The sequence below is a fragment of the Asterias amurensis genome, chromosome 4, assembly GCF_032118995.1.
Source record: "Asterias amurensis chromosome 4, ASM3211899v1".
Lineage (NCBI taxonomy): Eukaryota > Metazoa > Echinodermata > Asteroidea > Forcipulatida > Asteriidae > Asterias > Asterias amurensis.
The window spans coordinates 17,839,990-17,867,818 of NC_092651.1; the positions used below are offsets into that span (position 1 = coordinate 17,839,990).

The 27,829-nt window shown below is 39.1% G+C and overlaps 1 protein-coding gene across 1 annotated transcript in view; it reads right to left on the reverse strand.

Moving 5' to 3' along the window:
• LOC139936693 (monocarboxylate transporter 2-like) overlaps window positions 1-27,829 on the reverse strand; it is a 130,665-nt gene that overhangs the window by 37,964 nt on the left and 64,872 nt on the right. The window contains exon 3 of the mRNA XM_071931565.1: window positions 22,134-22,225. Within this exon, the coding sequence (XP_071787666.1) occupies window positions 22,134-22,195 (62 nt within the window). The 5' untranslated portion in view covers window positions 22,196-22,225. The remainder of the gene's footprint in view (window positions 1-22,133; window positions 22,226-27,829) is intronic.

A 27,829-nucleotide genomic window follows, 5' to 3' on the forward strand; every position in this document is an offset into this window, starting at 1 on the left:
CGTTACTAGCCCGCCCATTCCTGAGTAATTTTACCAGTTTCCGGGTCAATCTGACCCAAAATTGGGTCAAGATTCTTCGATCCAAGTATCCAGGTAAATTTTGACCCAGAAGTTTATAGACTCTATCAAAACTGGGTCTGGGCAGTTTATAATTTGACAAAATTTCAACATGGACCGTATAGTTTCAAAGGGAATACTGGCGCCAGCCGCATAATCATTATTCTTTAAATTGATGATTACAGACAAAAAATACGAAACAGGACTACAAACAAACACCGATTAATACAGGTAGTATTTCACCGTCCGGTCTATGATGAAGGCAACCCGACAGGCAACAAACATGCTGAGAGGGATATCGAGTTACAAATTAAAATCAGGAGCATATCTTTCCAAATCAGTAGCAGTTCTGTGACGTATAAAAATCCAATACCCCAATATAAGATTGGGAAGTATATGTGCTGTTTGTTGCCAGTCCGCACTGTGGCACGGCAGAGTTTCTCGTGCAAATTTGAGACACTAATGAAAAGCCGCTGGGGTTAAAAATGTTGCGATGAATGGAAGTTGGTCAACGTGGCCGTCTACTTGTACTAACACAGAGGTGCCTCGTAATACAATCAGTAAGAACCAACGAGGCTTATGTTAAACATCAATAAGGGTTAGGAGAAGAGTACAGTTTGGACAGCGGTTATTCCAGCAGGAAGACAGTGTTTTCAGAAACACTTTAAAGTCTTCAAACTGTGTTATATGAAAACAAAGAAAAAAAGAAAAAACAACTAAAAACACCTCATCTCAGCTTTGCTATCAGAGCCAAGCATATACTCCTGAAAACGATCAAAGAAAACAAGTCGAAACGTCGAAATATAATAACACTGGTTCTTTACAGAAAAACTGCACCACAATTCATTAAAATAATATTTCCGGCAAAAACGTTTCCTGGATTATATAACAATATTGGTAACATATTAAAGGGCTCGTTATATAGCATCCAGGTCCGTCAGGCATGACCCTCATGGCGATGTACAAACAAATTCATGCAAAAGCATATACAAAAGAAAGAACAATATTATATATAGGGCACATACAACATTAACATATTGATTAACTAAGGCTGAATTTATTAAGTTACAGGGACACACCGGCGCTCCATTTACGTAATTTAGTGGTTTATCATAAACAAAACTTGTTTAGATAGTTGCTATAAAAAAAAATCATCAACACCTTACGTAATTAGCGAACAATTATTTTAAAAACCAAAAGCGGTCACAGGTCAGCGTATACGCTTTTCCAGCCGTTGCAACTGTCTATCGTCGCGCACTGATGCACGTAAACTTGTGCTTTGTTTATATCAACGTTTTATGACGTAGGATAAGGAACCACTCTACATATCCATGTGTATAATAAGCAACTTATCTGAATACATAGTTTTTGTCAAATTATACTCTTGAATAATTGTAAACAAAAATATTTAAATGTGGTTCAGCAAATTGGCTTTTCTACGGTTGGAAGTTAAACTAACTCGGACGGAAACGCGAACACTATGTGGTTCTAACTTTGACGTGACCTTCGTGTTTTTAAATGCTCGAAAACGGCTACATTTTACGATTTGTTTTAGGGACTGTTCTTCTCGATTTCTGGAAGACCTTTGTAGTCATATCTTTAGTCTTTTGTGTAGCCCAAATAGCCCAAACGAAGCCGGTGTGTCCCTTTAAGTAAAACATGGTAGGGGAGCGACTACATGATGATCGGATAGTATGTACAGTTGATACACACTTCATAATACTAAAGTAAACACATATTTTATTTCTCCATGGCTTAAAGATAGCCCTTTAACATGGCAAAGGTAAAATGTAAATTGATTGATATCACCGCGTGCTTTGAAGTAAATGAAGAGAGCTCCAGGCCTGAGTAAACTTCCCCTGCATCTGAAGGCATAAAAGCTAAACATTTCCTGAAGAATTCTCCACGCAGGGACAGTCGACCCACTGGGACAAACAGGCCTGGGGAAATCGAATGCATCTCGGCAAACATAAATTTTCCGCTGGCAAATATCTTGGAGATGTTTTGTTGGAATTCAAGCTTTGTCGTCTGCGAAGACATGTGGTTGTTTTGTTTAAGACATGGTTAAAAAATGTTTCTTAAATATTGTACGGGAGAAAACTTGTCATTATTCTAAAAAGCTACACCCTGATTGTGGAGTTGGTGAGTCTGGGTAGTCATACATTACACAACACGACTCGCATCTTTTAGAAAACTAAGTCCAAATGAAAAAGCATTTATGGTTTTCCTTTGAAAGGTTTAAAATAACCACGAACATAAGCTGTAGCTATCAAAACAACAAAGGCAAAGTGTACATTGTTTTTGGAACCGTTTGATTAGTTTAAATTTTGCTTGTAATACATCAAAACATGTGGAAATTTAATTTCAAAAGCGCATGGTTTGCTTCTCACATACTCATATTGAACTATATTATCCACATTTCTACAGGGTGAAATGTTTCTAAAAATGATTTATAGTATCAAAAGCTGCATTACACTTCTAAAACCAATAGTTGCGATTGCCATTAATTTTAAACTTCCGGAAAACAGGAGAGCTTCTTTCATTTGCAATAAAGCTTGATGCTGTTTGGATCCATATTAATTTTACAGATTGGCTATACGGCTTGAATGTACAGCATCACTTTAACAATGGCCGATGGTCTCAATTCTCTAAACTCTCGCAAAGTTGTCAAAAAAAGGTGCATTTAGATCCACCAGGAAATTCTAAGATTATACCCTATCGAATACTAAAGTATGCTTTGCTTAGAGAACATGTTTATACAGTTTGAGTTTTCATCCCGTTCTTTTTGTTGCACGTGGTGTAAATTTTCACAAGCAGTTGTAGAAAGTTTCGCCCTCCTATATAGACCTCGCGGTGGTTTGTGTGTTTAAAAAAGAAACTTGGCCCGCGTGTATGCAGTGTCACGTGATCTGTGTTATGCTAGGCCCACGGGGCATAGTTCGAATTCTACTCGGTTACCTGCACGATTCTCTTCAACTAGTAAACAAGGCTCTATTCAAGTACGGTGTAATTATCACAAACACTTACACGTGTACTGTCTTGCGTTCAAACTGCCTTGGATTACAAAACCACGTATGCCTTGTTGGGAGGCAGTGGTCATGTGTACCTGATGGATGGTTGGAACATGCACAGCCCCACTCACAAACATGTATTTGTTTACATCTATGTGGAGACGTCTTTTGTTTTTTCCTGTGTCCCTGTAGTTATTTGCAACCAGAATTCCTACACAGAATTTCCTATATGGAGCACCCCGGTATGTCTCCTCGTTTTCCACAGAAAGGGTGCAGATATTGAAACTATAGGCCAATTTCGTTGTTTTGATGCATACTTTGCTTTTACAAAACAAATCTAATTTTCTAGGTTATTTAAAGACACTGGACACAATGGATAATTGTCAAAGACCATTCTTCTGACATTACTCTGTGTATCTCTAAATATGAATAAAATAACAAACCTGTGAAAATTTAAGCTCAATTGGTCGTCGAAGTTGCGAGATAATAATGAAAGAAAAAACACCCTTGTCACTCGAAGTTATGTGCTTTCAGATGCTTGATTCGAGACATCAAATTCTAATTCTGAGGTCTCGAAAAATACGTTACTTTAGAGGGAGCCATTTCTCACAGTATTTTATACTATCAACAGCTCCACAATACTCGTTACAAAGTAAGGTTTTATGTTAATAAATATTTTGAGTAATTACCAATAGTGTCCACTGCCTTTAACGATTTTGAAGACCCGAAACCGTTACAGCCATCTGGGAGTCCTATTCAAAATGTAATTTAGAAACCAAGGGTAAGATAATTTAGTACAACGGAATTCAGTATTCATTTTAAATTTTAACAGCATGATAAAGGTATCTGAAGACAATTGATATAAATGTATGTCCTTATTTTAGCTTAGAAAAAATGTACCCTTGTGTCCTAATTATCGACATCATCTGGGTTTCAACAGCCTTGTACCGTAAATAATGAGGTCCTTGCGTTTATAGTAGATGAACGATTATGTTCGACCTCTGAGGGAAAATATAACATATTATGATACCCCGCCCTTATTGAAGGGACTTGCAACGTAGATTTTAAGCTTACCACTCGCCCCTGTTTTTTTTTTATAGGTTTGGTAAACCTGGGGGCCCGAAGAGTACAGTGTTTCCTATTAGATCGGTGTCAATGGGGTTGATGTACAGTTTCTTTTGCGTCATAATAACGACCACGGAGAAGAGAATGGTCCTAGTATTGAAAAACCCGTGGGGCGATTTGGTCATATACAATGAGGGTTTTGGTTGTAGCTAGGTAAGATCATGTAAACTCACAATGTAACTAGGCTGGAAGAGAGCCAGCCGCTGCGGATAAGTGGTTCCCAGAGGCGATGTGGTACCGTAATGTTATATATTCGGCCTCCCATGGGTGGTGCGGTGCCTGAATGTTCCACCGTTGCCTTACCAGCGTGCCGCAGAGTTCTATATTTGGCCTCCCAGAGGTGGTATGTTTACGTATGTTGGCCTCCCAGAGGAGGTGCGGTGCCTGAATGTCCTACTCGTGCCTTCCCAACGTGCCGCAGAGTTCTATATTTGGCCTCCCAGGGGTGGTGTGTTTACGTAATGTTTTACATTCGGCCTCCCAGAGGTCGTGCGGTGCCTGAATGTTCTAGCGTTGCCTTCCCAGCGTGCCGCAGGGTTCTATATTTGGCCTCCCAGAGGTGGTGTGTTACCGTAATGTTCGGCCTCCATGAGGTGGTGCGGTGACTATATGTTCTACCGTTGCCTTTCAAGCGTGCCGCAAAGTTCTATATTTGGCCTCCCAGTGGTGATGGGGTACCGCAATGTTTATCTTTGGCCTCCCGAACTTGATGTGGTACCGCATTATCCTATAGTTGGCCTCCCAGAGGTGATGTTACCGCAATGTTCTATCTTCGGCCTCCGAAAGGTGCAGGGTGTCAAAATGAGGGGTGATGTGTTACTGCATTGTTGTATCGTTTGCCTCCCAGAGGTAATGTGGTGCCGCAACGTTGTATCTTAGGCCTTCAAGAGGTGACGTGGTGCCGCAGTGTCCCATCTTTTGCCTCCCTTGGTTAATTTGGTACCGTATCTTTGACCTCCAAGATGTTCTATCTCTACTGGCCTCCCAGTGGTGCCGCAAAGTTCTATGGTTTGGCCTCCCGGGGTCATGTAGTACCGCAATGTTATATCTTTGGTTTCCATCATATGGGTTGTGCACAGTATACCAAGTGATACTAAAAGGCCATCTCAGCTACTGCACTGTCTCAAATGAGGTTTTACATTGTGTCTAGGTCTCCATGCAGAGACAAGTGTAATCAAGCAGGTGGCAGATATACAATATAGACTTAAAGGCATTCAACTTGACACATTGACAACTTCAGAAGTACCAGTTGGGTTTCTTTTTTTGGAACTGCTAACGGTGATAAAGCTTGCAGTTCCTACAGGTAATACAGGAAACTGTACTTAAACTTCAGCACAGTATTTTGGCAATAGCAGCTTGCTGATTTGTACAACCAGGGCACACGTTGAAAGAGGGTTCGTGCTTCAGCCGTCGGAAACGCACCCTTTAAAAAGTCATCTTCTACTCCGGCTATTTATCCACGAATTTTCAGAAGAAAAATAAAAATAAAACCTGGAGGGTCTAGGTACTGCCCTTTTCAGCCATACTGGAGCTTATAAGCAAAATCTTATTTGCCACAGTACCCAGCCCATCACCCCCACCCCAATCACCTCACATTAGATGGAAAGAGTTCAATGTTACACGCTTTTCCGGAGACACTCTATTTCGACCGGAAAATACCCTTTAGCCCTCCTTCTGAAGTGAACTCATGTGTGTGTTGATGCGTTACATGCTGGAGCCAGGCTTTGAGATATACAGGATGCAAGGCCAGAGACGAACGGGGGAAGCATGAAATGTTCCGCTCTTTAATAACAATATAACACTTACCGGCCATATATAATATCCCCAAAAGGGACTTAAAGGCACAGCAGCCGATTTCACGAAACGCATAGGATTAATCCTATCTCGAGTTAGGAAGAGTAACTCGTCCTAACTTAGGATTAATCTTAAGGTCTGCATGCTACAGTGCAGGGTTGGGACTCGTCCTAAGTACTAAGATTAATCCTAAGTTATTTGAGTGAATTATTTCTCACTCAAATAATAAAAGACTTCAGCAACAAAACTTTTGTTATGCGTCTGAAAGAACACAAAGTATTGCAACAATGGTGTTTTTTCTTTCATTATTCTCTTGCGAATTCGATGACCAAATGAGCACAATGTTTCGCAGGTTTAGTTTATGCATATGTCTGGATACACCAAGTGAGAATACTAGTCTTTGACTTCGACCAACTTTGTCCAGTGCCTTTAATAACAGTATAACACTCAAAGGCCATGTATATCCCCAAACGGGACTTAAGCGCAATCCATCAGCAGAGGCTTCGGCTCTCACCACGGCGTCTCGCTGCCCGTCGCCCCCTCAGCTCACTGGCACATCAATACAACAAAAGTGTAATTCCTTTAAGTTTTCCCTCCGGTGGGTGGGTTGAGATAGAGCGAGAGTTAGAGATAGAGAGAGAGGGGGGGAGTTTATCAACCACCGCTACGGACAAAGTGCACTTTTTCACATTAGATTATCAAAACAGAATCATCGGAATTCTTGTCATGTAAAAGTCCAGTTGCCTCTTAAGACGGCTCTTACGTGGGAATGTTTTTGTTTAAGTGACTTCGTCAAACATATTACATTTTCAGCCTCCTGGTGACAAAGGGGCACTGGCGAAGTTCATAAAGGCAAACAACTCCCGTGTTCTTGTTTTTATACTTTGTAGGTGCATTTACTCCCCGCTCATTTTAAACTTACTTAAAACCTGCGATTTACCACTGGTAAAAGCTACGCCGATCTCTCCACCCAAGCAAAGACTTTTAGCAAGTATTTGGTAAAAGGGTGTCTAGGTTTCCAGCCGTCGATTTTACCAAACTCTTCCTTACTCAAGAATAATCTTAAGACTTAGTTAAATTCTGTATCCGAAGACGCAAGGACGCATGAACCTATCCTACTAAAGTTGCTCGTCCTCAATCGAGATATCATCAATCCTAGCGTTTCGTGAAATCGGCTGCAGAAAATTTACAAACTAGGTGTCCAAATTGTTCACTTACAACACATTTACAAAATGACAGATAAAACAGGATATCCAAATTTAAAACAAGGTGTACAAAAGACACCCACCAGACACCCCTCTGGCTATTGGCTATTACACATGGCTCCACCTGACCTCCTTTTATCTTTACTACCCTTCGTTCCTTGGCAAACCCGTCTTATTCTGTGACCAACTTATTTTGTGTTAATCACTGACCGGAACTACGTGCAATCTGATTTATCTTCTTAAGTATAATCCATTCATAACAACAGATGACGGAGTCTTCTCATGCTTGCCATAATATGATGATGATGACGGAGAATACTCCAGCCACTGCTAGACTTCGTTCCCAGATGCTTACTTGCATCCTCACACCCAATTTGGAAAAACTCAATGGGATGAAAACTAACCCTTTTGTAGGCCTTGTTATTGACCGCCTAGCCCAAGGAAGACTCTTGAGCTTTTTGTTTTAGTAATAATGCCACTAAATAATATTCATTCGAAAACCTCAATCACATTAACCACACAAAGAAAATAAGAGACATTTGGCATTGATTTAAGTGGATGTACAACATGGTATTCTCAAAAGGTACATTGCTTTATAGTAGTTCTTATTGCCTTCATTCAAGAACCGCGCACACTCAGAAATGTCCTTGATCAGAGTTGACTTTAGAAAAATTGTGTCCCAAAATGTTCCTTGTTTGTCAGTTAACTGCTATTAAAGCAATGAGTATTGTCACACTAGAATTCACGAAGGTAATATCGGCAGCTTACCCCATAAAAAATCTGATTTTTTTTGGAACGTATGTAAGTCCACCGGTAGAAAAAACTCAAGCGAATAAAATCTTTTGCCTTGATAATTGAGTCTTTAATAATAACCCCAATCAGGAGACGAAGGTGGTTTAATTGAGTTTTTTGCCGACGGTTTCACGACGGTGATGTGTCACTATTTATTTGAAGTGCAAGATTGGCAACAAATTGAGTTCATGCAGAGTCTGACTGATAATGAAATGGAGAAGGCTTTCTGTTGATCCATCACTATTATTTACTCGACAATAGGGCGCACGTGCAAAATTCTTGTCGGAAAAATTTATAGCGTCTTACACAAGGTTGTCGTTAAAGGGTCTGGGTACTTTGCTAGGACAGAAAACACAATTTCCACAGATTTACACTAAACTTATACAGTTGAAGTTTAGTAGAAAGCTTCCCTGAAAATATTACTTGCTCAGGTGCTGCTCTTGGAGAAATTAGTAAAACAATGTAATGAAAATAATGTTCGTCCAAGTGATCATGAGACGAAAGTTAATTTAGCATGTAAAAACGTATTTTCACATGACATCGTTTTACTCATTTCTCAAAAACTACACCACCTCAGCGACGAATATTTTAAGGAATGCTTTCAACTATCATTATCTTCTAACGGTGTAGTTTCATGTAAATCTGTGGGCGTTTGTGTTTTGCATCGCACTCTACGACACCCACAACAATCTTGAAAAATGATAAAACACAAGGATTTCAAACTGCATTACACGGACCCTCTGTAGAAGTTGGTTTCTTTTCGGGTAAGGCATGGGTTTTTTTGGAACTGTCAAAGACCAGTATACAACTTGGTGTATCCAAACATATAAATAAAATGGCCCTTTGCATCAACATCATCAATGTCCCGAGTAAAACCCTTTTTCCTCTTCGTCAAAAATCATCTTCATAATCGCTCGCTCGAGCGATGATGATGCGATGTCACACAGTGATAAGTATATACCTTTGGTTTCTGGAACCAACTGTTTTCCAAATTGTTTTGTCAACTCTTATTATAAATGCAGTAGAGTATATTCAATAACGCTAAGCTGTGATATTTTCATTTCAAAAAGTGGTCGCTTTTTTAGATATCGCCGATAATCAAGAGCCAATGTAGCAGGAAAAACAATGATCCCTATATGAATACACAACCTGAGAATTGTTACCGCGGTAACGCTTATCACACTCAAATTTTAGACCATAAAAACTGATATTTTTGTACATGAACACATTATTCAAGTGAAGTACTTCTCAAGAAAATTATTTATACTGTCAAAACGTGATTACAAAACGTAAACCTAATACTAAGATAGTGGCTTCTTATATGGCGCTTTAACATACAGTATTTTCCTGCAAGATGTGGGACTACGTTTTTCCCCTTTTGCTAACCGTGTATTCTCGTCTATTAACGGCGATGTTACTATTGGTGCGCTAGACCACGTGCGTTTACACACAACAATACGAAATTTCCCTTTAATTCCCTTTAATACTGATTGCATCGTTCATATTTTATGACTAAAGGCCGTAGGTCTTATGTGCAGTCCAATATGTTGACAGGTGATCAAGATCGTCTGCATCGATCGTAATCCTGCCCCGAATAGGAATGCCAGCTTAATCGAGACCCTGTAGATTGAAGGAGGGGTCACTGAAGAAAAAAAGGGGGGGGGTGAAGGCACTGGACACTATAGGTAATTACTCAAAATAAAATGTTAGCATAAACGCTTACTTGGCAACGAGCAATGGGGAGCTGTTGATAGTATAAAACATTGTCACAAACGGCTCCCTATGAAGATAAAGCAGTTTTTGAGATGAAGGTTAAAATTTCTCACTAAAACAATAACAAACTTCAGCTGAAGCCTTTTATAGTATTATGTGTGTAAGCACATGAAGCCCAAATCTTCACAGGTTCTTGTTTCATGCATATGTTGAGACACACCAAGTGAGAATACTGATGAAAACAAATGGTCATCGAATTTGCAAGAGAATACTGAAAGAAAAACACCCTTGATGCATTACTTCATGTGCTTTTTCAGTGTGTAGTGTGTATGTTATATTGTGGAAATATAATTATGGCTTTGATGCATGGTCACAATAAAACATTTTGAATGAACCAATGAATGACATTTTATATTCCTGCTCTGTTTTTCAATCGGGCATTCTGATTTAACCTGATTTGTTCTGCTTGATATAGTAGAAATAAACGGGGAGATGGGAGGGGGTAGGGAAGGAGACAATGCTTGACTGAGCATTCGTTTAATCCTAACCCATCTCCTAATCCGTCAATGTCAATACCATACGCGCTTCATTTAGCGTCCTAATATAAAACTAACAGTCGTGGCCTGCGGTCGGTCACGGCTGATTGAATTTCCTAATTCCCTCGCAAGTTGAAGAACAGCAAATCTCAAGTAAAAACAGAGAGTATGTTTGCTAGTTTTTAACGGGGTATTTTTTCTACCGACTGTGTGATAACAGTTAACTAATCGAAACGCCATATTAGTCACAAAGCTCTTTGTTACTTTCACTCTGTGGACATTCCTTTGGTTTGGACACTATAGGGAAATCCTATTCGTCAACACTGTAAAACAAACGTTTTAAGACTATAATATGCGGAGTGTGGACCTTACAACAACCGAGGTCCACAAAAAGTATTGGGACTTGAAACACTATGTGGACATTCACCATCCACACAGTGTTTTTTATCAGTGTTGAAGAATATGATTTTCCTAAAACACACAGAGTGAATCAATACAGAGCAGTGTGTGCATGGACGTGTGTAAGTCCACATAGTGTTTTCAAGTTCATAAACTGTGTGGATCTCTTCGTCTCAAGTCCATACTTCGTATTTAGCGTATATAAAATTAAAAAAAAAAATAAAAAATACGCTAACAAACATTGTTTTCAAACATGATGTTTATAAAAACGTCCGTCATACTTTCCCCTTGCAATTTTTTATTTGCTTTGACCATTAGCCATCTAATTGTCTCGTCTCGTGTTTACTCTGCAGGAGTTGTGAGATGAGTTATTCGCAGTATTTACACTCCTCAAATGCCCCCAGTTTGTGGAAATTAACTGATACATATATCAAGTTGACACCACTTAGTCATTCGTTATGACAACGTCACCTCTGGCTGCCAAACCTGTCACTTTAAACTGCTTGTCATTTCTCTTCACACGTCGTTCTGTTTATCCGCGTCTAGGCCTAAGCTACGGAGACTTAAAGCCAGTCTCCATTAAAACGTCAACGTTTGGAAAATGACCCCAAGCACTTTTCACTCTTGACCAACAATTCACTCAGTTGCTGTTGAACAGATACAACGCAATTGGATTGGTGTGGGTTTGAGTTTTAAAAACGGCGTGCAGGTTCATTGAAATTTGTATATCTGCAGCCCTTGGAAATATATCAGACCAACGAAGCATTCGACGTCATTGCCAGGATACACATTACATAAAGTTGTAGTCGCAAAATGCGTCGTGAAAACAATCTTTTACGAATGTTCCGCCAATAAAAAAGGTATGCATGAAAACTCAATGCGTCTAACTGATCGGTAGTTTTCCTTCAAAGAGAGTTTAGAATACGTCGAACCCTTAACCTTGGTCTGACACTGCCATTGATAAGGCATATCATTACACCAAATTGAACCATTTGAACAGTTAACATACGGTAGAGTTAACAGGAATACGTGTGTTTTGATCATAGGGATCGGAGATTTTCTCCCGAGTTGAGGCGGTTGCACATTTTTACTTCATGATTACATCTATTAATAAAATCTCATATTCCAAAAACAATCTCGTCACAGTCACCTTTTCAGGTACCCCACCCCCCTTACAAAGGGAAAATAAAGGAAAACAAGTAAGGAAGACATCATCAAGGAGTGGACAGGTTTTGGATTCTACCAAATCACAACAGGGATGTAGATGCGAATAGCTGAAGTTGGGTGCACTACACGAGCCAACACAGTTATTGCTGACCTTATAACCGTATAGTAGTACCGTCAGCACCTAAAGTAAACACTGCCCTCCCCTCTCACTCATGAGGCTGGCGAGGCCGTACTGCCGAGCTGTCAGACATTCACTGATGAAACAGACCAACAGAAAAACCAAAGGGATTCATTAGTCTCGATGTCTACATCAAGGTGTATCTAAGGTCACATAAGGACATCTACCTGTTCATTAGTTTACTGAAAGTGAATGGGGCAGCACATTTCTAATACTTATAAGACATTCGCTGATTAAACAGAGGAAAATAAATAAACTTGTCTAGATGTACACATCCAGTCTATGAGATGATGCCTGTAACGGAAATATGGAACACTGATGTAGTTTTTTTTTCTCTCATTAGTTTACCGTCGGCGAGTCGGGAGGCACGTTCTGATAATATTAATAGTGTAAGATGTTCACTAATGAACAGAGGAAAAGACAAAAGCCAAAGAGATACACTTGTCTGGATGTCTACACCCAGATGTCTTTAAGGTCACATTTGAGGATACTTATAACGGAAGCAAAGCCAATCACTATTGTAGAAGGTGTTTTGTTAGTTAAGTCATGTGAATCAGGTGGCACGTTCTGAGACCATCACAGATGAAACAGAGGAAAGGAAAACAACTAAAAAATTTATGAACTCGTCTAGATGTCTGCATCCAGATGTCTATTACATCACATTGTGAGGATCTGTCACGAGAAAACACACTTTAATGTAGAAGGTGTTTCATCAGTTAACTGTCAGTGAATCGGGCAGAAAGTTCTGATAATGTTGAGACATTTACAGATGAAACAGAGGAAAAGATTTTTTTTTTAGATAAACACTAGTCTGTCTTCATTCAGATGGTTATCAGGGCATATTATGAGGATCAGAGATACTTTAAACGGAAATTAAAAAACACCATTGTAGACAAGGTGTTTCTTTAAATATCTACGGTAAGACAACTTGGTGCATAATCAGACCGACTTGGCGGAAAACATTTGTACCGTAAGACGACGTGGTTAATTAAACCAGTCGACATGGCTACATTTTGTTAGAAAACTTTGTTCACAAAACCAGTCGACTTGGCGGAATACATTTTACGGTAAGACGACTTGGTCAAAACAAATATTTTTTAGTGACATGGCGAGATACATGTGAACGGTTAGACAACTTGGTCAATAGAACCAGTCGACATGGTAAGACATATTTGTATCAGTATGGTAAGACGGCTCGGTTCATGAAACTAGTCGACTAAGCGAGAGAAATGTGTACGGTAGGACGACGGTACTGGTCAATAAAATCAGCCGACTTGGCGAGATACCATGTACGGTAAGACGACTTGGTCCACAAAATCAGTCGACTTCAATAAACCAATCAATCAATACCACATTTTTGTCCACATTTGCACGTAGAGACATCAAGGGTGTGGTCGGTTCAACAATACAAAACAAAACAGGATAAACAGCACTTAATAGAAGAATAAATAAATACTAACGGTACATACAAAATTGTCTCGTTGGTAAGTAGCGAGTAGCACTCATGGAGCTCCGCACCATGACAACACTAGAGCTGCAATTTCCACTTAGAATAAAAACGATCTTCAAAGACTTCCCTATCTTTCACATCTGGGCTTTAGGAAATATTGGATTGTCATATAGCAAACATAAAAAAAAGGAGGGGCAGCAATATGAAATGTACATTCTTAGACTGCCACCGCAAAACCATGGCAGCTTCTTCAATAATACTCAATGGTGAGTTCCTTACTCAGCTAGCTATATCCATATACTATGATGGCCATGCAACAACATTATACAACAAGGGTGTTTTTCTTTCATTATTCTCGTGCAACTCCGATGCCTAAAAGAGTCCACATTTTTACAGATATGTGATTTTATTTATTTTATACATGTTGGGATACACTAAGTGAGGATACTGGTCTTTGACAATTACAAACTGTGTCCATGCCTTTAACTATGTGAAAGACACATTTAAAAGAGTAACATACGTGTATTCTATATATTTTGTTTAATACCTTTAAGGGACGCGTATCAAGTATCAGAAAGGACCAAAGTGAGCAAGGAGATTACCACCTTCGCCTGCGCAATTGCAATGCACCAAGTAATTCAACATTAAGCCCGAAAAGAATAGTCATTGATGATAGTTCTAATCACCAATGAACTCAACTGACATAAAAGGTCCTCAACATCTGCTATGCTAAGTTTATGCAATAATGGAAATTGTGAGAAGAGCCTCAAAGTATGTTCTGAATCGATGAACACACTTAATTAACGTTATATCTTGAGAAGAGTGTTATGAAATAAATGCTGACTTTAAACTGAATTGAAATGAACACACTGTTAAAAGTAGTTAATACACACTTTAAACTGAAATATTGGTCCAGACACACACTGTGACAATTATGTTGGAGTAAAGTTACTGACAATGGGAGACTTTTGGGACGCTTGGTGACAGCAGACTTACCGGGTAAAATCCATTGTTCTCTGTCATGTGCGCAGGCTCAGAACTACGTAAACAATGGAAATTTACCTGGTAAGTCTGCTGCCACCCAGCGTTCAAAAGTCTCCCATTGGATTCTCATCTTGTTCTTGTGCCAACTTGATGGCAGATGGCTATACCATTTGACAAAGCTACATCCGTTAAAAACAATGGCCAATTGGAGACAGTTAAGACAACTGCATCGGGGATGAAGAAGAGGAATTTTGGTTTAAGCCTTAATTTTGGTTTTACACATCGGTGAAAGCTAAGGGTATAACCAAAATGAATCTTCCTTATCCCTCGGTGCAAATTGAACATCTATTTAACAGTTGCAGTACCCACTGCTTTCAATTTACAATTCGGACTGCCACTGCCTCAATTTTGGTGGTCTAGCTGGTAAGAAACTTACCTAGATTTAAAAGATCGTGGGCTTGCATCCCACCCGAGTAATATACCTGTTGTTTTCACAGTACTCGGGGAAGTACTGAGCAAACAGTGCTAACAAACATTTAGACCAAAATTCATTTTCAGTCCAAGACACACCTTAGAGCAAGGTGGAGTTCATACACAGACCTCAGTAAAAATTATTCCCCCACCTTTAAAAACAAAAAAACAAAAGGGAGAGAAGGTATAGCGACATTTTGGCCCTGCAGCTCAGGCGCTGTCTGTTCAAGGCTGTCTAAATATTATCCCTTGCTTCGTTTAGCCGATCAAAGGCAAACGCACATGACGTGCATACCAGACTGTACAATGTTGACATACGCTGCGATTGTGTATTATGATTAGAACATTAAATTTGTAATCTATCAAAAAACGTGGTGATGTAATTTCATTTTCGTTGGTGAGTGGGGACAATTTATTTTAATTAAAGTATTCATAGTCTTTTTTTTTTTTTTTGTACAGCCGGCATGGTAAGATGAATATATTGTCAATATTTATCGCACAAATACTGCGGCCATTTGGTGATTACGGCGTGTGGCTGTGAAAATATTGGTTTGGGAGACTATAATAATTCGTATAAGAGTCATATCTGATAATTCGGGCATATAAATATGTCAAAAATGCGTAACATATGGCGGTGGCTATCTAGGCACGACTATCGAAACTAGTATAAATGATCCTGACTGCATCACCTCCAACATAACAGCCATGCAGCCCTCTAGCGTTGACGTAGTATTTTTTTTATACAGACTTCGTGCCCTTTCGAAATTCGGGATTCAGCTTTGTCTCCAGCTTGTTTTTTTGAAGACTCTTTTTATGTGTTACTTTTAAAAACTTGCACTTTCAGCACGGTGCTTCAAGAATGCGGATGGAGCCGGAGCCGGAGCCCAAGTCGCAGCCATTGTGTGAGAGCCAAAGCCGTGTCCGGTTTCCGTTCCAAAAATAATTCGGTTTGAAATATTCAGTGGGATACAGTAATAATTTCCGTTTTTGTATACAAAAATCGTTAAAAGGTATTATTCGCTGTTAGTTGCGTTTATAGTGCGCCCTCGGTGGGTCTTGCAATAGGTGAATTGTAACTGGTGAACGTCTAGACTGGGCCCCTGTCTTTATCCGCAATGATAAAGACAGGTACTTGCTATTAAGATCCAGTGACTCCATTGTATACAGTGATGTCATTAATAAATGCAGTGACATCACGGACCAATCAAAACACAGATATGGGAAGCTTACTTAAGGTCGTCTGCATGAACGTGTGTATTATGTATACAGTACGGATAGCCACATGCGGACACACGGAATGTGCAATGACGTCATCGTCGAATACGACGGACACCCTTCTACTAGCAACTGTTATGTCCAGTGATGTAGAGTTGACAGAGAATATATCTACATATCTCTATTTGAAATGAATGTAGGTGAAAGGTGAATATACACGACGGCTGGAGGCCAGTCTCTGGCGTTATATTCACGAGTGACGTCAGATGTTCAGGCCAGTGGACGTCTAACCCCAGACATTTCAATGCACATTTGACATCGCATTCATTACACATAAATTAAGAATGACTGTTTACTAGGCATTGGTATCCACCAAATTAAGGTGCTCATGAAGACTCACATTCAGACCCTACGTATATTACACACGTATAAAACAATATAGTCACTCGTTTCTTTGCTGAAATTAAGAGGGGCACAAGTCAGCACCATATAAGCTTAATTGCATTTTAGCTGGTTACCTATTTTCGCAAAGCAAGCCTTTATACACTTAACAAATTTATTTAAATTAGGTCTCAGACGTAAATGATGCTGAGCGCTCAAAGATTTCTTTGGGAGAAAAAAGTGCTTTGCAGAAATGAGATATCTGGCAAAGCAACATTCGATGTGTAGGCCATAACGGTGTTTTTCACTGGCCCTTTTCGAAACCGGGGGTTTGGGCTGAGGACTCCATCTCCATAAGTTTGAGAATGCACACTTTTGGTAATACAAGCAGGCGGACAGTGTCCTGATATCAGAGCTGAACTAGAAGTGTCTAGTATCTGCTACTATTTTGTTTTGTTTGGAAATGCATTTCTTAGTTTTGATGGAAGGAGGTTCAAGAGGTTTGGTTGACGTCTGTTTGAAAACAAATATTGATTGAGACTACTCGTCGCATACGTCGCGGTGACGTACACACACCGTGGACCGTCCCATAAAATGATTCGCTCCTGAGTCTGATTTTCTCTCTTTCCCTGCACTCCCTCTCTCCAAATCTACTTTAGTAGTTTATTTTCACTGTTCCTTGTTTTACCAACTTTGCCAAAATCGTGTACTTACTCAATAAAACCGTAGCGATACTCTAGGTTTTTGTTTTTAGTAAAGCAAATGTTTTACTTTACGCAAAAGATAACACTGATGTGTGATTTTAACGATTTTCTTGATGTTTAGTGACAAAAGTTCTTTCTAACAAAAACACTCAGAGATAACTGAAGAGGCGAGGGGAAATGGCAACACCGACTCCTGATTTAAAGGGCAGAAATTGTGTGTTAGTTTACTGACAGAATCCGTATCAGTCGTTTGCAAAGACTGTATGGTTTGGAAGTCTAGTAAATCGACAACTATGACTCTTTGGTGCTGCAGCGTCAATTCTTGAGCTCTCCAACCGAAAAGTGAAGTTGGTTGAAACTAGTTCGCTCTGCTTTTTGCCGGGAGTAGCAGTACATTATCTTCCTTTGCCGTGTGTTGCCCATTTGACGGGCGAACTGAGGAGAAGTGAAGAGTGTTTGAAGCACTTTTTTTTTTTTTTTTTTTTTTTTTTTTATACATTTGGACTGAAAGCTTCACTGCTCTGGCTGTGGCGGATTTTTCTTGTCTGAATGTTACAATGGCACCTTTTTGTTGGCAATGTACACCCACATCTGAATACTTATTAAGGACAATACTTAACTCATAATTTTCAACCCTTACCAAAATCCCTTTTTAAAATTGCTGATATCTCGTTTCTTTTTCGAGAGCTTTTAAATGTTGCGAACAGCCTAATAGAGATGTTAATTAAATAATTGACCGTTTCATTGGCTGTAAAATAAAGACTGAGAAGTTATTGTCAACTGACTTTCAGGTGATGGTGTTTCGATTTCAGGATAAATTTCAGCGAAAATAAATTCAGTTTCGCATTCAATGTCACGTATGTTTTCCTGATTCATTCAGGTTTTGTTTTGTTTTGCTGCTGATTGCGTTCAATTTCGTGTTCGTGCACCGATGGTTTCGTTTTTCTCTGTCAATCTCGCTTTAGTCGTTCCATTACTAGACATTCACAACTTCATTTGTCCATGCAGCCCCTGCACACTGAAAAGTGATTAATTTATGTTCTTTCAGACATGAATTACATAGCGGTTACACGATATCGCAAACCTTCTTAAAGGAAAGGTACACGTTTGGTACTTACTCAAAACAAAAATTTGGTAACGAGCATTGGAAAAATGTTGATATTATAAAACACTATGGGAATCGACTCCCTCTACTGTAACGTAGTTTTTTAGAAAGAGGTAATTTCTCACTAAAATATTAAAAGACTTCTAGCTAGAAATTCTTTTATTCCTACCTGAAAGCACACAAATTCGTCCAACGATTGGGTGTTTTTTTCTTTCATCATTTTCTCACAACTTCGATGACCAATTGAGCCCAAATTTTCACAGGCTTGTTATTTTATGCCGATGATAGGATACACCAAGTGAGAACACTGGTCTTTGACAACTTCCAAACGTGTACAGTGCCTTCAAACAAAACGATCAGTCCACTGGACTGATCCTCCTTTTAGAAAACACAATGTCATACATAATAACCATACATAATAACCTATATAACCTATATAGCCTTTTAGAAAACATAATGTCATACATAATAACCTATATCGCGGTGACCTTGATCATTCATGAATTTGATCATTCATAACGCAATTTAAGAGGGTAATGTAAAGCTCGTGTTAGTCGCATTACCTGTAGTAGTTTAGTCTATGTCTACACCTGTCAATTATACGGGTCAAGGGGAGTGTTGTTCACCAACTCAAAGTGCAAAAGAAAATGAAAAGGTCAATCAGATACACCCTTTTTTTTCAACTAAATGAAGCTTTGTAAAATAAGTTTTCTATGCAAATACAAACTGGTAAATAATTAATTTATTTGTTTGCAGACACGATTTACAATGCGGTGACACGACATGATAAACATTCTTGTGAAAAAAACGATCACTTCATCACAGGACTGGATTTCAAAATGGTGTAAATAATATACTAGCCATGACCTTGCATAACCAATTTGATCGTTCATAATGCAATTTAAGAGGTGGATTTTTCGCAAATCAACGGCAGGGTGAACTCCCCTCGGCCTCCCTTCTTGGCCTGCCTGCCAATGTAAAGCTCGTATGTTAGTCGCTTTGCCTGCAATAGTTTATTCTAGGTCTGCACCTGACAATATTCTAAAGGGTCAAGGGAAAATGTTGATGAGCAACTCAAGTGAAAATGTAAAATGTTCCGCTTTTTACAATCAATGCACACGTCGAAATCCACCTTTTGTCCAAATACCCGCGGTTATATTGTTTAGTAAGAATCAATGTGCTAAAAATAGCTCAACATTCAGCCAGTTTTATAACAGTGACGTGGAGACGAGGGTTGTGACGTCATGGCTGTGCTACGATAATCACAGCGAGGCATCGCGAGCAAATTAAACTACAGAATTCCAATTTAAAAACTATGAAACTGAAAAACTTTTGCTGTGTATGAAGAAACGATCTAATAAGAACCAAACCTCATGTAGATAATTTGTTTTCAAAGCAGTGGACACAATTGGTAATTACTCAAAATAATTATTAGCATTAAACCTCACTTGGTAAAGAGTAATGGGGAGAGGTTGGCAGTATAAAACATTGTGAGAAACGGCTCCCTCTGAAGTGGAGTAGTTTTCGAGATAGAAGTAATTTTCCACGAATTTGATTTCGAGACCTCAAGTTTAGAACTTAAGGTCTCAAAATCAACCATCTAAACGCACACAACTCTGTGTGACTAGGGTGTTTTCTTCTTTCATTATTATCTCGCAACTTTGATGACCGATTGAGCTCAAATTTTCACAGGTTAGTTATTTTATGCATATGTTGAGATACACCAACTGTGAAGGCTAGTCTTTGACAATTACCAATAGTGTCCACTGTCTTTAAGGCACTGGACACGTTTTGGTAATTGTCAATAACCAGTATTTTCACTTGGTGGTTCCCACAATAGGCCTATGCATTAAATAACAAGTCTGTGAAAAGTTTGGCTCAATATTGGTCATCGAAAACCCAAGGAAATTGTGAAAGAAAAATCACCCTTGTTGCATAATGCGAGTACTTTCAAAAGTACTCATGGAGGCTTCGGGCCTGAAGTTTCGCAGACTAAAATAGTTTAGCGAGAAACTTCTGCAAAACTAGATTACTTCAGAGCGAGGCGTTTCTCACAATGTGTTATACTATCAACCTCTCCATTGTTCGTTACCAAGTACGTTTTAATAAGGGAATCAATGTGAGGCCTGGTTCTTGATAATTTTTACAGAGTCGCAGTCCTGAATTATTTTGATGATATTGACCTATACTCACAAGAAAAGATTTTGTGATGTATGCCACTTCATAAAATGGCCTAAATTATAATTAAAAGCTCAATATGAAGACTCGTTAATTGACGAATACAATAGATACTTTAGAAAACCATAATGGATTACCTAAAAGTATTACTAAAAAGTGGGAAAAAAATATATAGAAAGAGATGGACAAAAACATTGGTTTAACAATTCACCACCGGAGTCCATTCAGAGCCGATGTCGCTGACAGAGAGTGCTATAACAAACCTCACCACTTTCCTGATGAATTAGCAAATAATAAAAATGGAGGACAGCAGACGGTTGCCAAAGAAATCTACCCGCACTGCACTGAATAAAGCCCTACCCCCTTTTACGCAGCACTCGCATGAAATACATGATATCCCTTTTTCCGTGTCATCGGGAGAAGAAGCTAAAGCTTAAAATCAAATAAGGATATACAAATAAAATAAAAAGTGAATGAAAAACCTTCCTTGCCTATAGGCCGTATCGAATGTCTCTTGAACCCCCCCCCCCCCCACCACATCCAAAAAGCAAAACAACAAAAAATCGAACGAGTTGAAAGGGAAAACATCTGTTTTGTGCTTTCTGTGTGGATTTTCCCCCAGCTTTATTAGGTTAAATGATGAAAGGCAACAAGAGAAGAAGAATCCATGTTGTGCGCCGATTGTCGCCAATAATATTGGCGACTTTGCCCACCGGGCGCTGCAATAAATATGCCCCGGTATAACACAATCGCGTGTTCCCCCATACAAAAAATGTGTTACAAATGTTTGTAACAAATAGTAATCCACTCTTTTCTGATTCGTTGAGCCTGCTCACATCAAGGGGGGGGGGGGGGGGGGGTGGCTGTCAACCCAGTCTTCCTTTCCAAACATGCCATCCTCCTTCACAATGGATTACTACCGTCTAGTCGGGCTTGCTTCCCCTTTCTCGTTCTACACATAATTGTTCAGTCTTTTTTTTAACCTACATCTATTTGGTAGTTAAAATGATTCAAAAATCATACGAGGATTTAGAGCCGCGCTCCATGTCATATGAAAGAGTAATATATAAGGATTGCATGGCCTGTTAAATTTCAGGCCATTGTGATGTTGTTCAGAGGCTCTCAACATCGTTGAGAAATAGGTCTAAGTTATTATCTTTTTATGTTTTACTGTTTTTATGTTTAATTATTTTTGTACAGTATTTCTATCTTGTGTTTTATTTCTATCTTATGGTTTATCTTATTTCATTTTCATTTATCCTGTTGTTGCATTGTCTTGCTGTGTTTATTCAATAAATCAACCAATCATGTTACGCATTGAACTCATATGCATTGTTTTAGAAATATAATAACAAAAACACGGGAACATTCGTTCAGCAAATAGTTATACAAAATTCGCAGCCTTCCCTTTAACTGAACAAGACGATCATATAGTTGAATTGCCCCTAAAATGTAGCCAGAGCCCTATAAAACTAGCCAGGGCCGGGCTACATTTCGGGTCGCAAATCAGAAAGTGCACGCACTCTGTATGATTTGTAGAGGCGTTTACATGATTAAATGTTTACATCCAAAATGACATAACTTCTGGGTAAAGTGGTCAAAATAGCGGTCCTGGTGGACGTAAAAGAACTTTGGCAAAACAAAAAGACAGAAAACATCAACACTTACATAATCCCTGAGGGCGACAACAGGATACTGAGGTTCGCTCGCCCTATCGGTGCCTTATCCATGATTGGACCGAATAAAGAGATAGAGGTTCACTGTAAAACAGGTGTGAAAGAAAAGTTGCAGAATTTTTAAATTCAAACCCACAAAAAAACAAAATAAATCTAACAAATCATTATAGGGAATAAATCTCAAGAGCAATTACGAATGTACACCTAAGGCCCGGTCACACAGGCCCCGATAACGAGAACGAAAACGATAACGATAAAAATGCACGCCCTCGATTGGTTGAATGAGCGTGGGCGTATTCTGCGTGGGGCAATTCCACCAATCGCGAGCGTGTATTTTTATCGTTCTCGTTACCGTTCTCGTTATCGGGGCCTGTGTGACCGGGCCTCAACTTGTTCTAATGCACTATACATGGAAGAGAGTCACATTGTTTATAATAAAATTGCAAAGTGATTGAATAGTATGAACTCCCCACTTCACAGTGAAATAAATGAGGCTATTCCCCACTACTTGTGGTGCTAATAGGGTTAAATTAAATTTCAATGGGATCCTATAAATTGCTTATTGATTGCAAGGCAACAGAGGTGGGACTCATTTTCTTGTTGTTCATGTGTTATGAAGAACGATTTGAAAACGACTGTTTTAGTCGTTTACTCCAACAGTGTTTATAAATTAAAGATGACTATAAAAACTTGAAATAGTAAAAATTTAAAAACGTTATAGGTTTGAAATAATTTAAAACAAATTCTACAAAAACAATTACACTGGGGTTATTTTAACACTACCCTATAACATTAATTTTGAATCTCTCTCAATGTGAATTTTAACACCAGTTGTTGCAATGTGACTTTGTATAACATAAAGTGCAGGCCTACTCATGTTTACGCTGACATAATATGGGCGTGTCGAGTAAAAATCCCTTCAATCGACCGATCTATATTATAACAGTCGCTCGATGTTCATTTATACAATAACGAGAGAGTGACTGATATTTGAAAGGCGATCAAGATTGATAACATCTGTCCACGAAGATAACAAATTTGACTTTAGGTTCCCCTGTTGACATTTTCAATCTCTTTTTGAGAGGTTTTATTTTTCCTTTTTTTCTCTCTCTTGGCGGGGGAAATTAACCCCGTGATATAAAACAGGGAGAGGAAAGAAAGGAGGAAACGAGGCGAATGGTGACGCGAGGGCAACCGTGAAGGACGTCGATTGGACCCTTCAAGTCCCACGGATTGATGGCGAAACATAATTTGATTCGGTTTCACCTTGTCATGATTACTTCACCCCCAGCGAAACCTTGTTAATAACGGCGAGGCCGGGATGATTGGAAAACTCACATAAAGAGTTTATCAAACTGAGGAGTACATGAAGTAAAATGATGTTGGATGTTAAAAAATATGTGCAATACTGTGTGATTCTAAATGCAAAATAAAAGGCTTCAGGCTTTATAATTTGGTTGATTTTACCTCCTTCTCAAGAACTACTTTACTTCAGAGGGAGTCGTTTTTCACAATGTTTTAAACTACCAACAGATCTCCATTAATCGTTTACAAGTAAGGTTTGATGCTTATAATTATTTACAGTAATTGGCAAAAGTGTCCATTGCCTTAAGGTTCAATATCGTCTTCATCATTTTCTCCTCGCATGTTGTTCATGTCTATTAGCTACAGCGTTAGTCGATTTTCTTGAGTGCTTTGTTTCATTAAATAAACATCATGCATACTAATGTGTGGTGCCAGTATGAGTCATACTTTCACTTTTGACAAACGGTCTGAATTATTCACTTCGCTTTGTAGCACAAAAAAAGTGTATTTCCTTGAGAGGTGTTGCTTGTTTTCAGTTTCGTTAAAAGTTCGGTGTTTTTGTCTGTTGATAATTGGTGTTAATGGACGCGACATCATTTTTAATACATAACCTCTTCATTGGTGAAAGTGGTTGGTCCAGTTTGAATCGCGGTTTCTATTTTTATCTTTTCAATGCTATGCCCCTGTTGTCCTCTACCTACGCAAGTGAAGAAACTCTAACCAGACTTTATTAAATTATAGAAATGAATTCCAGCTTGACAAAAGGGAATCAGTGAGTTGTAAGTCTGTTTAATAACGCGAACATCCAGTCACAGTGCCGTGCGGCAAGCAAAGCAACCATGCCCGAAATACGTAGTCTACTCCTCGCGTCGTCGGAAAGCCCGAGGCGACCAATTTTGTCCGCAAAACATACGGCACTTGTGCTTGTTTCCATGGTCTTTCTCATCAGCGACCGTGCGCCACAATTATAGTGGATTATGCAGCAGGCTTCGCACGAAAATGTCTGGCTTATGCAAGGCTTCCTTTGTAATTTCATGAACAGCCGAATGCTACAGTTTCATTACACGTGTAAAGATGGTTACTTTTTGTGTACGCCAAAATGGAGTAAAAGGTCCCCTAGCGATTTGGAACGTTCTGTGATTTTTTTTACACGAAATTATCACGAGCCTTGGGGACTTTTTTTTTTGTTCATCAATTCTTATGAAACGCCTTTTCAGGGAAATTAATTAACGGTAGTTTCAACGTGTTTCATTATAATAAACAGGGGGGGGGGGGGGCATGAAAATGCAATCCTTCGGTATGCACTTTTTGGTGTCTCATTCCTGATCTTTGCGTTTTGTATTGTAATTTAAATGGTATTTTGGTGTCTGATAGTATTTTACTTTTGTGGAAATATTCATATTATTCACGATCACAAGTTTGATGTCATGTCTGGCATAAACCTCAATGTTGCAAATAGAAGAAAAAAATGACAGAATTATTGCTATTTCGGTATCGAAATACAACTGTCTCCCTTAATAACATAAATGCGACAGCGCCCCCTGTTGTCTAGATAAAAGAGGAAAATTGTATTAACAAAAATTCACTTTGAATTAAAGTTACACAAAATGGATGACAATTTGTTTTCATAAACATAGGGGAATAAGGAAGATGCTCAAAATATGTTAACCTCGGGAGCTATGTGGAATACCCCAATCCCATAGTAGGGCCTCATTCACAGTCAGAGAAAGCTATAACAACACAAAACTGAAGAAAACTAATCGAACCATGTGATGGATTAAGACAGAGGGTTGATTTGATGGTTTAAAATTGATGCTCCCTCACACCCAAAAAACAGTCCGCGCGTCCGTACAGCTTCGATTCGCCCTGTTGGAGTTTACATTGGAGGCGTTAGCAAAGAAGCCTGTACACGAGATTTATGAGGTTTCGTAAACCAGACTAATGTCCACTGTTTGACATCGACATCACTCTCCATAGACACCGTTAGCAAACCATCAACACAAAGTATAATTTCGCAATCACTAGGTTTTCTTTCGTCTGGCGAGTTTATGTCTTCTCTTTTGAGTTTTTTTTTTCTTCCTCTCCTTGTTTTATGCTGTGATTTGACATGGCCACCCGACACCTTCTACGGAAGTGTAATTGGATAAGAAAAGGAAGGAAGCTCCATAGTAAATATCTCAGTCGTGTGAGTGCATCTCTCCACCGACTTTAGAGGACCTTGTTCTTTGTAACACACATGCCCCGATCAAGGCTTTATTGACCAAGGCTTCTTCTGTTGTCTGAGTGTGTGTGTCGCAGACACTTCTGACGTAGTTATTGTATACGTGTTCGCCATCTCCGGTCTGCGGTGTCTTCATGAGAGAGATGCTTAAAATTATGTTGCTATGATATTAATATGAATCAAATTATTGAAATCGTGCATGCATAGATATTGGTGTATACTATTCTCTGTTTTAACCTCACCATTCGGGCAATTCAGATATTAATGAAGCATGGCATAGTATTGACTTATTATACCTATTGTTACAATAGCATAACAACTCAAACATTTAAACAACTCCAGAACTCATATTAAGATAAGTGATTATAAAAGAAGAAAATACAAGCAATATGTTTGTATTCTATATAAAGAAAGCAAACTGCAAAGAAACACAGAACTCTTAGATTAGATTTTGTGACCTTTCGAGCAAACATTAAAAGCAAATAAAAGCAGCTGGAGAGCAAATCGCTAATCAAATAATGATTCTTATTCCAATGCCAACACATATCTAATTAATCATGGAGGTGGACCTGGCATTGAACATGAACTTGGGCACTCAAACACTATAGGCACCGTATATCTTTTCATTTACATGTAACTGACAGTATAGAAGCTGATGATTAGGATTGATGTGGTATTGCAATAATCTGAGTCATTAAAATCTCATTTTCCCTGACCGAGAACACGCTTGAGAAACATAGTTAGAATTTGGCGTTGCCAAGGCAAGGTGGTTTCCCCGCTGGATGTTTTTTACAACACAGACTAGTACGCTGTCTCATTGGCAATCCCCATTGACTCGATACACAAAAAAGCCTTTATAGTCTGTCGTGTAGTAATAAAAATTGTTTCCTTACACAACCCGCGACAAAAAAACATTCATTGGTCCGCCCCTGGAATGGTAAAATCCAATCTCTAGTTTAAAACTCTGATATTGCTATCAGTTAGTTTATCACTGGGTCTATGATTCCTGAGATAAGCATTGGCAGTTTTGAATGGTAAATTTACGTGCAGCAGGTGAAACGTACACAAATAACACCAATCTCCTTTGAACAGTTTCTTAAAACTGAGAATCATACATCCTTCTCCAGCCGTTTGTATTCTCCCGCTCCGATCCACACTCCATGCAGTCTCAATGGCTGTTATCAAAAATTATGTTATGTTCGGCAGGAATCCCCCAACCTCAAATTTGGGTTTGTTTTGATTGACGATGTTTTTACTGTCGTTCCCTAATGGAAACACGTCGCAGGTTCCTTGCCGTTAGCGCCATGTATGGTTATGCCTTAAGCAAGTCCCCTACTCTGTTGTTTACGGGTTCGTTTGGGGGTTCTACATTAAACATAAAAATTCTCTCTTTGTTCTCAAGGTCAAATGTTAAATTTGTCAAGTTTCAACTTTAAACACATTTAATACTTCTGACAATGTTATTGAAATAAGAAGGAATCAGATGAACCTTAAGACAATTTCCATTTCAGATGACAAAATACTTTGAGTAAAACATGTTCAACTAAACACACCGACTAAAAATTATCCAAATAAATTTCCCTGCATATTCCACACATGCATTTGATCTTTAACTCAAGTAGAAAAAAAGAAAGAAATGATGTTGCCAACCTACAGGGCCCTAACATCGAGAACAAAAATCACTCACGCGACGAACGTTAGCAGAAGTAAACAACTTGAATTTATATGACATGTCAAGATCAGAAGCCGCTTCAGTGCATGACGTTTTTTTTTACTCTTTTTGTCTGAATGCCGGGCCATTCACAGCAACCCTTTCTAGATTTTCCACTTGCTCTACATCCGGTTAAAGGCACGGGCGGACTAATTCGACTGGCCTCCGAGTGGAAATTATTTTTATAGGCCCTTTGCGAAACCACGTCTTGGATTTGGAATCGGATTCTGGCTCCGTTGAATCCTCTGAGCCCAGAGCGCGTACGCAAAGGGCTGGGCAACTGTCAAAACAAACGCGGGGCCAAACTAGCCTGGGCTGAATCCAAAACCAAAGCCAAGGTTTCGTAAAAGGGCCTTTTAAAATATACTCAACCGGTGCTGTACAAAACGCAAGGCGGGGATCAGACCTTCCCTAACGGGCCAGTGGGGCACGAACTACACGATCTGAATAA